The following is a 16962-nucleotide window of genomic DNA, read 5'->3' on the forward strand; positions in this document are numbered from 1 at the left end:
ACTACATCATTCTATACTACACTGTACTACATCATTCTATACTACACTGTACTACATCATTCTATACTACACTGTACTACATCATTCTATACTACACTGTACTGCATCATTCTATACTACACTGTACTACACCATTCTATACTACACTGTACTGCATCATTCTATACTACACTGTACTGCACCATTCTATACTACACTGTACTGCACCATTCTATACTACTGTACTGCATCATTCTATACTACACTGTACTGCATCATTCTATACTACACTGTACTGCACCATTCTATACTACACTGTACTACATCATTCTATACTACACTGTACTGCACCATTCTATACTACACTGTACTGCACCATTCTATACTACACTGTACTACATCATTCTATACTACACTGTACTACATCATTCTATACTACACTGTACTACACCATTCTATACTACACTGTACTGCACCATTCTATACTACACTGTACTGCACCATTCTATACTACACTGTACTACATCATTCTATACTACACTGTACTACATCATTCTATACTACACTGTACTACATCATTCTATACTACACTGTACTGCATCATTCTATACTACACTGTACTACATCATTCTATACTACACTGTACTACATCATTCTATACTACACTGTACTACATCATTCTATACTACACTGTACTGCATCATTCTATACTACACTGTACTACACCATTCTATACTACACTGTACTACACCATTCTGAACTACACCGTTTTGTACTACACCATTCTATACTACACTCTACAACATTCTATACTACACTGTACTGCACCATTCTATACTACACTGTACTACATCATTCTATACTACACTGTACTACACCATTCTATACTACACTGTACTACATCATTCTATACTACACTGTACTACATCATTCTATACTACACTGTACTGCATCATTCTATACTACACTGTACTGCACCATTCTATACTACACTGTACTACATCATTCTATACTACACTGTACTACATCATTCTATACTACACTGTACTGCATCATTCTATACTACACTGTACTGCATCATTCTATACTACACTGTACTACATCATTCTATACTACACTGTACTGCATCATTCTATACTACACTGTACTGCATCATTCTATACTACACTGTACTACATCATTCTATACTACACTGTACTACATCATTCTATACTACACTGTACTGCATCATTCTATACTACACTGTACTGCACCATTCTATACTACACTGTACTGCACCATTCTATACTACACTGTACTACATCATTCTATACTACACTGTACTACATCATTCTATACTACACTGTACTGCATCATTCTATACTACACTGTACTGCATCATTCTGTACTACACTGTACTGCATCATTCTATACTACACTGTACTGCATCATTCTATACTACACTGTACTGCATCATTCTATACTACACTGTACTACATCATTCTATACTACACTGTACTGCACCATTCTATACTACACTGTACTGCACCATTCTATACTACACTGTACTGCACCATTCTATACTACACTGTACTACATCATTCTATACTACACTGTACTACATCATTCTATACTACACTGTACTGCACCATTCTATACTACACTGTACTACACCATTCTGAACTACACCGTTTTGTACTACACCATTCTATACTACACTCTACAACATTCTATACTACACTGTACTGCATCATTCTATACTACACTGTACTGCACCATTCTATACTACACTGTACTACATCATTCTATACTACACTGTACTACACCATTCTATACTACACTCTACTATACTGTACTACACCATTCAATACTACACTGTACTACACCATTCTATACTACACTGTACTACACCATTCTATACTACACTGTACTACACCATTCTATACTACTGTACTACACCATTCTATACTACACTGTACTACACCATTCTATACTTCATTCTACTATACTGTACTACACCATTCTATACTACTGTACTACACCATTCTATACTACACTGTACTACACCATTCTATACTACACTGTACTACACCATTTTATACTACACTGTACTACACAATTCTATACTACACTGTACTACATCATTCTGTACTACTCTATTACACCATTCTGTACTACTGTACTACACCATTCTATACTACACTCTACTATACTGTACTACACCATTCTATACTACGCTGTACTACACCATTCTATACTACATTGTACTATACTATACTACATCATTCAATACTATACTGTACTACATCATTCAATACTACCCTGTACTACACTATTCTATACTACGCTGTACTACACCGTTCTGTACTACTGTACTACACTATTCTATACTACTCTCTACTATACTGTACTACACCATTCTATACTACACTGTACTACACCATTCTATACTGCTGTACTACACCATTCTATACTACACTCTACTATACTGCACTACACCATTCAATACTACACTGTGCTACACCATTCTATACTGCTGTACTACACCATTCTATACTACACTGTACTACATCATTCTATACTACACTGCTACACCATTCTATACTAGACTGTACGACACCATTCTATACTACACTGTACTACACCATTCTACACTACACTTTACACTATTCTACACCACACTGTTCGACATCATTCTATACCACACTGTACAACACCATTCTATAGTACACTGTAATACACCAATCTGTAATACACTGTATTACACCAATCTGTAATACACTGTAATACACCAATCTATACTATACTGTACTACACCATTCTATACTACTGTACTACACCATTCTGTACTACACTGTACTACACCATTCTATACTACTGTACTACACCATTCTGTACTACACTGTACTACACCATTCTGTACTACACTGTACTACACCATTCTGTACTACACTGTACTACACCATTCTATACTACACTGTACTACACTATTCTATAATACACTGCACTGTACTACACTATTGTATACTACACTACACTGTACTACATCATTCTATACCATACTGTACTACACCATTCTATACCACGCTGTACTACATCATTCTATACCACACTGTACTACACCATTCTATACTACACTGTACTGCACCATTCTATACTACACTGTACTACACCATTCTATACTACACTGTACTACACCATTCTATACTACACTGTAATACACCTTTGTATACTACACTGTACTACACCTTTCTATAATACACTACACTGTTCTTCAAAGCAGACCCAGGCCAGCCGAGAGATATAATCCCTCCAGCGTGTCCTGGGTCTTCCCTGGGGTCTCCTCCCAGAGGGACGTGCCTGGAGCACCTCACCAGGGAGGTCCAGGAGGCATCCTGACCAGATGCCCGAGCCACCTCAACTGGTTCCTCTCGATGCGGAGGAGCAGCGGCTCTACTCTGATCTCCTCCCGGATGACCGAGCTCCTCACCCTATCTCTAAGGGAGAGCCCGGCCACCCTGCGGAGGAAACTCATTTCAGCCGCCTGTATACGAGATCTCCTTCTTTCGGTCACGACCCACAGCTCATGACCATAGGTGAGGGTAGGAACGTAGATCGACTGGTAAATCGAGAGCTTCGCCTTCTGACTCGGCTCCTTCTTCACCATGATAGACCGGCGCAGAGTCCCGACCAGGCCCCATGGGCGAAGGCCCAGCCACCAGACACTTGCTTTTGGGCCCCACCCCCAGGCCTGGCTCCAGAGGGGGGTCCCCGGTAACCCGCGTCCAGGCAAGGAAACAATTATGCCCATGTTTGTCGTCGTCATAGAGATCTGTGAGCCGCACTTGGTCTGTTGGACACCTGTTTGCCTTGGGTGACCCTACATGGGACATAAACAAACCCCTCCTCCACAATAAGGTGACTGCTCAGGGAGGGGAAAAAAATGTTTAAATGGAAGCAAAAAACGGATAATGGCGATAAATTAGTGATTAATCAGGGTTCATACAGTCATGAAAAACCTGGAAAAGTTATGGAATTTTAAAATACAATTTCCAGGCCCTGGAAAAGTTATTAAAAATATCTATTTTGTCAGAAGTCTTGGAAAAGTCATGGAAATATATAATGTTTAATTAAATATCCAAATAAAATGTATGTGTCGCAATAAAATGCAAATTGCCTCGGATCGTCACAAGTTTTTGGTGGTGAAAGGGTTTATTCAATTTGGCGGCGTTCATGCGCCTTTGGATTGAAAGCACACCCACACTTGTAGGGGAGACCGGCCTAAGTTCAGTAAACGGAAAAGGTGACCGCGACCGCACGCCAGGAAAATGACATTTTAATAACGTGGCTTTCAAAAGAACAATATAATCTGTGGCTCGATAGGGACACTGACACGAGATGTGCCAGATGTAAATTTTGTGTTAAATCAATATATCAAATATAGGCAAATCAGCGCTCATGAGCCACTTGAAAGGAAAGAAACACCAAGCTGTAGCTGCAAGTGCTAACAGCGCAGTAACACTAAGTGATTTTATGAAAGCTGGGACATCCAGAAGCTGTTCTTCAGTTTACACAGCAACAAAGCAGGCAACTATCACCGTTTCTGCCAATAATGAAGTGCTTAAAGCGGAGGTACTATGGGCCCTAAAGTATAGTTTTTTAGGAAGAGCTCACATTGGAAGAATTTTATTTCAAGTTTTCTGTAATTGTTTTGAAGGTGAATACAAAGACTTGTACTCCACAGATTTATTGTGCATTTACACATGCATAATGTGAAATTAAAATGTATTGTGCACTTGTCTGGTGTTTTTAGGTTTTACAGTCACCATACTGTACATCTCAGACTTGGCCCTAATACAGCCTTTCTTCAGTCGGGCCCCATGGGCCCAAAGCACTGACCTCTTATGATCAAGCATCTTTTTCATCTCCTATTGCGTGTATTTTTTAGTGATCAGTGCTTAGGTCTCATGGTTCCTACCGGAAGGGGCAATATTTAGGCTCTATCTTACATATTGTTATGGTAATCAGTTTTTGTTGATCATGGAAATTCCGTAAAAAGTTTTGGAGAAGTCATATAAAAGTCAAGGAAAATCACTGGTGAAAAAGTGTAAGAACCCTGGACTAATACAGCGGTTGCGGCAGCGTCTACTGAGACCGGAGTCTAGCTCCTGTTAGCTAACTACAGTCTAAACCAGGGATGGGCAAACTTTTTGATTCGTGGGCCACAATGGGTTCTAACATTTGACAAAGGGGCCGGACTAGGAGCAGATGGATGGAGTGCTTTGGTAACCTCACCTCATTGGAGAAAAAATACACATCTTGGGATATGGAGAAAACATGTGCTTTAATTTCAAATGAAAATGAAGAAAAACATTACAACAAAATTTCTGACTTTGGAATGAGTCTTAAAACACTGAAAATCAAATGAATAAAATGTGCCTTTTTAAAAATTAATAACCATTTCTATTTAAAGCACTGAAAGTTCTGTAATCCTTCAGGATATCACCACTCTCCTCCTGACTTTTTTTTTTTTTTTTTTTCCAAAACGGTAGCAGATGCAGATGTACTTGTCCTCCTTCTTCCATTCAGTTTGTTTCCCCGGTGCTAAAAGTCAACAAGGAACAGTGCAAGGAGGAAACAGTGGCAGCAAGTAAGTCTGTGGAGCGGCGTTATCTGCGTGCGCATCAGGGAGACACTTTCCACTTTAATGGGAACAGTGTTGTTGGTCTCCTTTTTTAGCCAGCGCATCAAAGTCTGGAGTTAGTTTTGTTGTGGAGATTCTCAGAATGGATCTGAGGTGTTGGTCTGTTAACTTGGATCTGTGGCTGGCTTTGTTGATGTTCATGATGCTGAAGGTCTGTTCACACACGTAGGTCGAGCCGAACAACGCCAGCATCTTCTGCGCTGTCCGCCGGAGCCTTGGAAACGCTGCTGTGCTGAGTGACACATAGAAGTCATTTAGTTTCAGAGAGTTGAACTTCTCTTTTGAGACTGGGTCGGACTGAAGGTCGATCAGTTCGAGCTGCAGCTCCTCTGGAGCTGTTTCGGGGTCTTGTGACAGAGGACAGGCCACCAACTGAAGTGACTTGTCAATTTTGTGGAAATCCGAGAAGCGACGGCAGAATTCTCCGTGCAGTGCATCCAGTGACTCACTGTATTTCTTCACTTTTGCTCCGGCCTCTTTCAGCATGGCTAGTGTAGGAAAATGAGTGAATGACTTGTTCAAAATTTGCCTGGAGAATAAAGCCAGCTTGGATTTGAAGGCTTTCACGTTTGTGTACATGTCGTGCACAAACTGATCCTTCCCCTGCAGTTTTGTGTGTCTGTAGCGAATGCAAAGCCACAAATCCAGCTATTGTTGCTCAGCTCAGGAAATTCATCAGCCTTCCCCAGTCGCTCCAAAAACACGCCAATTTCCTCTTTGAGCTCCCACACGCGTTGAAACACTTTGCCCAAACTCAACCAGCAGACACGGGAATGATACAGCAGGTCCTGGTGATCCGCATCAGTTCCCTCCAGGAACACAATAAACTGACGGTGCTGAAGTCCCCTTGCGCGTATGAAGTTGACGAGTTTCACGACAGGATTCACAACATGATTCAGCTGTAATACCGATTTACAGAGAGATTCCTGGTGGATGATGCAGTGGAGGAAAATGACATCCTGGTCAGGGTTTTCATCTTTCACTTTATTCTGGATTCTCCTCAGCAGGCCAACGTTTTACCCTGTTAAATTTGGAGATCCGTCTGTGGTGACGTTGACAAGCTTACTCCAAGGAAGCAGCAGACACCTGATCAAACAAGTCTTCTCCCCGTGTTTGTCCTTTCAGAGACTCCATTGTCAAAAATTCCTGCGTTATTTGAAACGTGTCGTTGATACCTCGGATAAAAATGAGGAGCTGAGCAGTGTCTTTGACATCATTGCTTTCATCCAGTGCTAAAGAATAAAACGTGAACGACTCCGTCTTTTTATTTAAGCTGCTGGTGATATCTCCATCTATTAGTTCCACGCGGCGAGTCACTGTCCGCTGTGATAAGCTGATTTTCTCAAATTTGTCTTTGCTCTTCGGGCACAAAATACCTGCTGTCTCCACCATGCATTCTTTTAAAAACTCGCCCTCAGACAGAGGTTTGCTGGCCTTTGCTATTTTGAATGAAAGCATAAAACTGGCCTTGGTACTTGACTCTTGAATGGCAGTTTGACGGTGAAAAAAACTTTGTTGAGCTTTTAAATTAGCTGCCAACTTCTGAGCAGCAGCTTCCCATTCTTTTGTTGACAGCTTGCTAGCATAGTTAGCATGCTTTGTGGCAAAGTGACGGCTAGTATTATACTCTTTAAAAACCGCCACAGTTTCTTGGCATATGAGGCAAACAGCAGATGATTGGTGTTCAGTGAAAAAATATTTAGTTGTCCACTCCTTATTGAACACTCGACATTCTTTGTCCACTTTCCGTTTCTTAGGTCCACTCATCTTTACAGAAGGGCTGATGGGTCAGAAGGTAAAGTGCAAACGTGAAGTAATAGGCCTACGCCTACAGCCAATATACAGTGTGCCATCTAGTGGGAAAACATCCGAATTTAGGGAAAATAAAACATTAACAAGGTTTATTCATTTAATTTTTTCAAGTTCGGCGGGCCGGATTAAAACGTTGTGGCCCCGGGGCCGTAGTTTGCCCATGCCTGGTCTAAACTACCACTAGTAGTTAATTACGCAACTAATTAACTAAAACTAGCCAAATGAAAGAACACAGCTGACGTCATTTGTTGCAGAATATTCAGCTAATGACTTACACAATAAATGTCTTCATTTCAACCGCTTACAAAAGAAAATATTTCCAAAACACCCAGATTAAGCGGTGGAGACACAGAACCATGAACAACTACAAACCACCATGGCCCACTATAAACCACAATGAACCACTACGAAACATCATGAACCACTACAAAGCACCATGAATCACTACAAACCACCATGAATCACTACAAACCACCATGAACCACTACAAACCACCATGAACCACTACAAAGCACCATGAATCACTACAAACCACCATGAATCACTACAAACCACCATGAACCACTACAAACCACCATGAATCACCACAAACCACCATGAACCACTACAAACCACCATGAACCACTACAAAGCACCATGAATCACTACAAACCACCATGAACCACTACAAACCACCATGAACCACTACGAAACACCATGAACCACTACAAACCACCATGAACCACTACAAACCACCATGAACCACTACAAACCACCATGAACCACTACAAAGCACCATGAATCACTAAAAACCACCATGAACCACTACGAAACATCATGAATCACTACAAACCACCATGAATCACTACAAACCACCATGAACCACTACAAAGCACCATGAATCACTACAAACCACCATGAACCACTACAAAGCACCATGAATCACTAAAAACCACCATGAACCACTACGAAACATCATGAATCACTACAAACCACCATGAATCACTACAAACCACCATGAACCACTACAAAGCACCATGAATCACTACAAACCACCATGAACCACTACAAAGCACCATGAATCACTACAAAGCACCATGAATCACTACAAACCACCATGAACCACTACAAAGCACCATGAATCACTACAAAGCACCATGAATCACTACAAACCACCATGAACCACTACGAAACATCATGAATCACTACAAACCACCATGAACCACTACAAACCACCATGAATCACTACAAACCACCATGAACCACTACAAACCACCATGAATCACTACAAACCACCATGAACCACTACAAAGCACCATGAATCACTACAAACCACCATGAATCACTACAAACCACCATGAACCACTACAAACCACCATGAACCACTACGAAACACCATGAACCACTACGAAACACCATGAACCACCAGGAACCACTAGGAACCACCATGAACCACTAGGAACCACCATGAACCACTACGAAACATCATGAATCACTACAAACCACCATGAACCACTACAAACCACCATGAATCACTACAAACCACCATGAACCACTACAAAGCACCATGAATCACTACAAACCACCATGAACCACTACAAAGCACCATGAATCACTACAAACCACCATGAATCACTACAAACCACCATGAACCACTACAAACCACCATGAACCACTACGAAACACCATGAACCACTATGAAACACCATGAACCACTACAAACCACCATGAACCACTACAAAGCACCATGAATCGCTACAAACCACCATGAACCACTACAAACCACCATGAATCACTACAAACCACCATGAACCACTACAAACCACCATGAACCACTACGAAACACCATGATCCACTACGAAACACCATGAACCACTACAAAGCACCATGAATCACTACAAACCACCATGAACCACTACAAACCACCATGAACCACTACAAACCACCATGAACCACTACAAACCACCATGAACCACTACAAACCACCATGAACCACTACGAAACACCATGAACCACTACAAACCACCATGAATCACTACAAACCACCATGAACCACTACGAAACACCATGAACCACTACAAACCATCATGAACCACCAGGAACCACTAGGAACCACTGTGAACCGCTACAAAACAACATGAACTGCTATGAACCTCAATGAACCACTACATACCTCTGTAGAACCACCATGAACCACTATGAACCACCAGAAACCACTAAGAACCACCATGAACGAGACTTCAGCTTTCCATTCCTTCTATGAACGTCTCTGCAAATGTCGCTGCTCTAACTGAAGCGCTCTGCAGCTTCTAATCAGATGTTCAACCTCCAGGTGACGGGTCTAAAGGCGGAGCTCCGGCAGCAGACTGACAAGTCCAACAGCCTATCAGAACAGGTCAGCACAGCAAAGTCCCGCCTCCAGGACCTAGAGATGCAATCAGAGAAGAACAGCTACCTCAGCAGTCTGACACAGGAAGTGGAGCATCTGAAACAGGAATTGAAGGTTCTGTCTCTCTGGATCGTGAATGAATGAGGTTTATCAAGTTAATCGGTCCATATTTATTGATTGATTGGTTGGTCATTTCAGGAGGAGAAGGGACGGGTTACCAGCAGTGTTTTTCACGACACCATGAAGGAGTTGAAGAAGGAGAGCGAAGTGGCGCTCCAAAGATCCGCTCAGAAGTCCAAACAGATCCAAGAACTGCAGAGAGAGAAGAGGGTGATGAAGGAAGAGCTGGCTCACAGGTGATCAATACTGCCTCTGATCGATACTCTGATCAACATCGTCTCCCTTAAGGTCTCCCTGATCCATACTTAGTTGACTGTAAACCATGTTTGTGTCTGTTAACCTGTGGATAGGTGTGAGCAGCTAAGACAGGAACTGGCCAATCAGAGATCAGCGTTCAGCTGCCAGCTGCAGACTCTGGGGGCGGAGCTTGAGTCAGAGGGCGGGGCTCTATGGAGGAGGCTAGAGGAGATGGAGAGATCAGAGGAGGAGAGGAGGAGACAGCTGGAGAAGCAAGTGTCAGGTGAGGAGGAAGGTAGGGCAGAGCCTGTAGATCAGCAGGTGATGATGATAAATCCTGATCAGATGATGGATGCTTGTTTTTCAGAACTGCAAGGACTCTTGTTGGAGAAGGACAGACTTCTAGAGGACAGCCATCAGGCCTCAGAGACTCTGAGACGAGGTAACCAATCAGACTGAAACGCACAATCAGCTGATAATGACCACTGACTGATGGACAGGACAGAAGCTCCCACTGAAAGCACACACACACACACACACACACACACACACACACACACACACACACACACACACACACACACAGCTGCACCTGAACGCAGCATGATGTGCATTCAGCTTTAACACTGGAGCCGATGTCCGGCTTCTACTGCTACTACTCCTTCGGATCTACACCCAACCTGCAGATGTCTTCTTCTTCCCTTCCAGAGCTGCAGCAGCTTCAGGAGTTCCTGCAGAGAAGTGAGGACAAGGAAAACAAGGTGGCAAAGGAGAAGCTGAGGGAGAGGAGGCTGCAGGAGCAGGAAGAGGGCAAGAGGAGGCTGCAGGAGCAGGAAGAGGGCAAGAGGAGGCTGCAGGAGCAGGAAGAGGGCAAGAGGAGGCTGCAGGAGCAGGAAGAGGGCAAGAGGAGGGAGTTCCAGCCATTGAAGACAGAAACAGAGAGCAAGAGAGAGACTCAGGTGAGTTAACCTGGATTAATCACATCCAGGATATGATCCTGGATGTGATTCTGGTTCCACCAAAGCTGCTCTGTTTCTCATGTCTTACATGTTCTACATGTTCTCCATGTTGTCTGTGTCCTCCACGTTCTCCATGTTCTCCATGTTCTCCATGTTGTCTGTGTCCTCCACGTTCTCCATGTTGTTCATGTTCTCCATGTTATGTGTGTCCTCCACGTTCTCCATGTTGTCTGTGTCCTCCACGTTCTCCATGTTCTCCATGTTCTCCATGTTATGTGTCCTCCACGTTATCCATGTTGTCCATGTTTTCCATGTTGTCGGTGTCCTCCATGTTCTCCATGTTGTCGGTGTCCTCCATTTTTTACATGTTCTCCATGTTTTACATGTTTGCCGGTGTCCTCCATGTTCTCCATGTTGTCGGTGTCCTCCATTTTTTACATGTTATACCATGTTTTCCATGTTCGTCGGTGTCCTCCATGTTCTCCATGTTGTCGGTGTCCTCCATTTTTTACATGTTCTCCATGTTTTACATGTTTGCCGGTGTCCTCCATGTTCTCCATGTTGTCGGTCTCCTTCTTTTTCTACATGTTCTCCATGTTCTCCATGTTGTCAGTCTCCTCCATTTTCTACATGTTCTACATGTTCTACATTTCTCCATGTTCTCAGTCTCCTCCATTTTCTACATGTTCTACATGTTCTACATTTCTCCATGTTCTCAGTCTCTTCCATTTTCTACATGTTCACCATGTTGTCGGTTTCTTCCATGTTCTAAATGTCCTCTATGTTCTACATGTTCTCCATGTTCTCCATGTTCATGTTCTCCATGTTGTCGGTGTCTTCCATTTTCTCCATGTTCTACATGTTCTCCATGTTGTCGATTTCTTCCATGTTCTATGTTGTCAGTCTCTTTCATTTTCTACATGTTCTACATGTCCTCCATGTTCTACATGCCCTCCATGTCCTCCATGTTCTCCTTGTTCTACATGTCCTCCATGTTCTCCATGTTCATGTTCTCCGTGTTGTCGGTGTCTTCCATTTTCTCCATGTTCTACATGTTCCCCATGTTGTCGGTTTCTTCCATGTTCTAAATGTCTATGTTCTACATGTTCTCCGTGTTGTCAGTCTCTTTCATTTTCTACATGTTCTACATGTCCTCCATCTTCTACATGCCCTCCATGTTCTACATGTCCTCCATGTTCTACATGCCCTCCATGTCCTCCATGTCCTACATGTCCTCCATGTTCTACATACCCTCCATGTCCTCCATGTTCTACATGTCCTCCATGTTCTCCTTGTTCTACATGTCCTCCGTGTTCTCCATGTTCTACATGCCCTCCATGTTCTACATGTTCTACATGTCCTCCATGTTCTCCATGTTCTACATGTTCTACATGTCCTCCATGTTCTACATGCCCTCCATGCCCTCCATGTTCTACATGTCCTCCATGTTGTCAGTCTCTTACATTTTCTTCATGTCCTCCATGTTCTACATATACTCCATGTTCGACATGTTCTACATATCCTTCATGTCCTCCATGTTCTCCATGTTCTACATGCCCTCCATGTTCTCCATGTTCTACATGCCCTCCATGTCCTCCTTGTCCTACATGTCCTACTTGTTCTACATGTTCTACATGTCATCCATGTTCTACATGTCCTCCATGTTCTACGTGCCCTCCATGTTCTACATGTCCTCCATGTCCTACATGTCCTCCATGTTCTACGTGCCCTCCATGTTCTACATGTCCTCCATGTTCTACATGTCCTCCATGTTCTACGTGCCCTCCATGTTCTACATGTCCTCCATGTTCTACATGTCCTCCATGTTCTACATGTCCTCCTTGTGCTACATGTCCATGTTCTACATGTTCTACATGTCATCCATGTTCTACATGTCATCCATGTTCTACATGTCCTCCATGTCCTACATGTTCTACATGTCCTACATGTCCTCCCTGTTCTACATGTTCTACATGTCCTCCATGTCCTACATGTCCTCCATATTCTACATGTCCTCCATGTTCTACATGTTCTACGTGCCCTCCATGTTCTACATGTCCTCAATGTCCTACATGTCCTCCATGTTCTACATGTCCTACATGTCCTCCATGTCCTACATGTCCTCCCTGTTCTACATGTCCTCCATGTTCTACATGTCCTCCATGTTCTACATGTCCTCCATGTCCTACATGTCCTCCATGTTCTACATGTCCTCAATGTCCTACATGTCCTCAATGTTCTACATGTCCTACATGTCCTCCATGTCCTACATGTCCTCCCTGTTCTACATGTCCTCCATGTTCTACATGTCCTCCATGTTCTACATGTCCTCCATGTCCTACATGTCCTCCATGTTCTACATGTCCTACATGTCCATGTTCTACATGTCATCCATGTTCTACATGTCCTCCATGTTCTCAATGTTCTCCATATACTCCATGTTCTACATATCCTCCATGTCCTCCATGTTCTCCATGTTCTACATGCCCTCCATGTTCTCCATGTTCTACATGCCCTCCATGTTCTCCATGTTCTACATGTCCTCCTTGTCCTACATGTCCATGTTCTACATGTTCTACATGTCATCCATGTTCTACATGTCATCCATGTTCTACATGTCATCCATGTTCTACGTGCCCTCCATGTTCTACATGTCCTCCATGTCCTACATGTCCTCCATGTCCTACATGTCCTCCATGTTCTACATCTCCTCCATGTCCTACATGTCCTCCATATTCTACATGTCCTCCATGTTCTACATGTTCTACATGCCCTCCATGTTCTACATGTCCTCCATGTCCTACATGTCCTCCATGTCCTCCATGTTCTACATGTCCTCCATGTTCTACATGTCCTACATGTCCTCCCTGTCCTACATGTCCTCCCCGTTCTACATGTCCTCCATGTCCTACATGTTCTACATATCCTCCATGTGCTCCATGTTCTACATGGCCTTCATGTTCTCCATGTTCTTCATATCCTCCATGTTCTACATGCCCTCCATGTTCTCCGTGTTCTCCATGTCCTCCATGTTCTCCATGTTCATGTTCTCCGTGTTGTCGGTGTCTTACATTTTCTCCATGTTCTACATGTTCCCCATGTTGTCGGTTTCTTCCATGTTCTAAATGTCTATGTTCTACATGTTCTCCGTGTTGTCAGTCTCTTTCATTTTCTACATGTTCTACATGTCCTCCATCTTCTACATGCCCTCCATGTTCTACATGTCCTCCATGTTCTACATGTTCTCCATGTTGTCGATTTCTTCCATGTTCTATGTTGTCAGTCTCTTTCATTTTCTACATGTTCTACATGTCCTCCATGTTCTACATGCCCTCCATGTCCTCCATGTCCTCCATGTTCTCCTTGTTCTACATGTCCTCCATGTTCTCCATGTTCATGTTCTCCGTGTTGTCGGTGTCTTACATTTTCTCCATGTTCTACATGTTCCCCATGTTGTCGGTTTCTTCCATGTTCTAAATGTCTATGTGCTACATGTTCTCCGTGTTGTCAGTCTCTTTCATTTTCTACATGTTCTACATGTCCTCCATCTTCTACATGCCCTCCATGTTCTACATGTCCTCCATGTTCTACATGCCCTCCATGTCCTCCATGTCCTACATGTCCTCCATGTTCTACATGCCCTCCATGTTCTACATACCCTCCATGTCCTCCATGTTCTACATGTCCTCCATGTTCTCCTTGTTCCACATGTCCTCCGTGTTCTCCATGTTCTACATGCCCTCCATGTTCTACATGTTCTACATGTCCTCCATGTTCTCCATGTTCTACATGTTCTACATGTCCTCCATGTTCTCCATGTTCTACATGTTCTACATGTCCTCCATGTTCTACATGCCCTCCATGTCCTCCATGTTCTACATGCCCTCCATGCCCTCCATGTTCTACATGTCCTCCATGTTGTCAGTCTCTTACATTTTCTTCATGTCCTCCATGTTCTACATATACTCCATGTTCGACATGTTCTACATATCCTCCATGTCCTCCATGTTCTCCATGTTCTACATGCCCTCCATGTTCTCCATGTTCTACATGCCCTCCATGTCCTCCTTGTCCTACATGTCCTACTTGTTCTACATGTTCTACATGTCATCCATGTTCTACATGTCCTCCATGTTCTACGTGCCCTCCATGTTCTACATGTCCTCCATGTCCTACATGTCCTCCATGTTCTACGTGCCCTCCATGTTCTACATGTCCTCCATGTTCTACATGTCCTCCATGTTCTACGTGCCCTCCATGTTCTACATGTCCTCCATGTTCTACATGTCCTCCATGTCCTCCATGTTCTACATGTCCTCCTTGTGCTACATGTCCATGTTCTACATGTTCTACATGTCATCCATGTTCTACATGTCATCCATGTTCTACATGTCCTCCATGTCCTACATGTTCTACATGTCCTCCATGTCCTACATGTCCTCCATATTCTACATGTCCTCCATGTTCTACATGTTCTACGTGCCCTCCATGTTCTACATGTCCTCCATGTCCTACATGTCCTCCATGTTCTACATGTCCTACATGTCCTACATGTCCTCCATGTCCTCCCTGTTCTACATGTCCTCCATGTTCTACATGTCCTCCATGTTCTACATGTCCTCCATGTTCTACATGTCCTCCATGTCCTACATGTCCATGTTCTACATGTTCTACATGTCATCCATGTTCTACATGTCCTCCATGTTCTCAATGTTCTCCATATACTCCATGTTCTACATATCCTCCATGCCCTCCATGTTCTCCATGTTCTACATGCCCTCCATGTTCTCCATGTTCTACATGCCCTCCATGTTCTACATGTCCTCCTTGTCCTACATGTCCTCCTTGTCCTACATGTCCATGTTCTACATGTCATCCATGTTCTACATGTCCTCCATGTCCTACATGTCCTACATGTCCTCCATGTTCTACATCTCCTCCATGTCCTACATGTCCTCCATATTCTACATGTCCTCCATGTTCTACATGTTCTACATGCCCTCCATGTTCTACATGTCCTCCATGTCCTACATGTCCTCCATGTCCTCCATGTTCTACATGTCCTCCATGTTCTACATGTCCTACATGTCCTCCCTGTCCTACATGTCCTCCCCGTTCTACATGTCCTCCATGTCCTACATGTTCTACATATCCTCCATGTGCTCCATGTTCTACATGGCCTTCATGTTCTCCATGTTCTTCATATCCTCCATGTTCTACATGCCCTCCATGTTCTCCGTGTTCTCCATGTCCTCCATGTTCTACATGTTCTACATGCCCTCCATGTTCTACATGTTCCACATATCCTCCACGTTCTCCATGTATTCTCATGTACTCTCCATGCAGGACGTCCCTACTCTGAGGTCCAACATGGCTGAAAGACAGAAAACCCCAAGAACTACTGGCAGGAAGAGGAAGAGTTGTGAAGTGGAGGTGTGTGTGTGTGTGTGTGTGTGTATGATTGTTTGTTTGTGGGCGGGTGCACAGGTCACATGATCTGTTGTGTTTCAGGACCTGGTGTCCAATGAGAACAAGAGAAACAAAATAAGAAACCCTCGACCCAACAGACAGGTGAGCAGTCAGCTGACAGTTGGTTTTGACAGTTGGTATATTTACATTTGTGCATGTTACACATGTTCATATCCACATGGTACACATGTTCATATCCTCATGTTACACATGTTCATATCTTCATGTTACACATGTTCATATCCATGTTACACATGTTCATATCCATGTTACACATGTTCATATCCACATGTTACACATGTTCATATCCATGGTACACGCGTTCGAAATCCACG

General features: G+C 43.2%; 1 protein-coding gene across 1 annotated transcript in view; it reads left to right on the forward strand.

Annotated features, from left to right (window-relative positions):
* Nucleotides 1-16962, forward strand: part of LOC306771498 (uncharacterized protein) — a gene marked incomplete at both ends in the record, with an annotated part of 143796 nt that overhangs the window by 19576 nt on the left and 107258 nt on the right. Inside the window, 7 exons of the mRNA XM_079260664.1 lie at nt 9786-9974; nt 10041-10198; nt 10313-10482; nt 10567-10641; nt 10818-11158; nt 16505-16591; nt 16670-16729. Coding sequence (XP_079116790.1) covers nt 9786-9974; nt 10041-10198; nt 10313-10482; nt 10567-10641; nt 10818-11158; nt 16505-16591; nt 16670-16729 — 1080 coding nt within the window. The remainder of the gene's footprint in view (nt 1-9785; nt 9975-10040; nt 10199-10312; nt 10483-10566; nt 10642-10817; nt 11159-16504; nt 16592-16669; nt 16730-16962) is intronic.

This window comes from Telmatherina bonti (genome assembly GCF_933228915.1).
Source record: "Telmatherina bonti genome assembly, chromosome: 21".
NCBI classification, from domain to species: Eukaryota; Metazoa; Chordata; class Actinopteri; order Atheriniformes; family Telmatherinidae; genus Telmatherina; species Telmatherina bonti.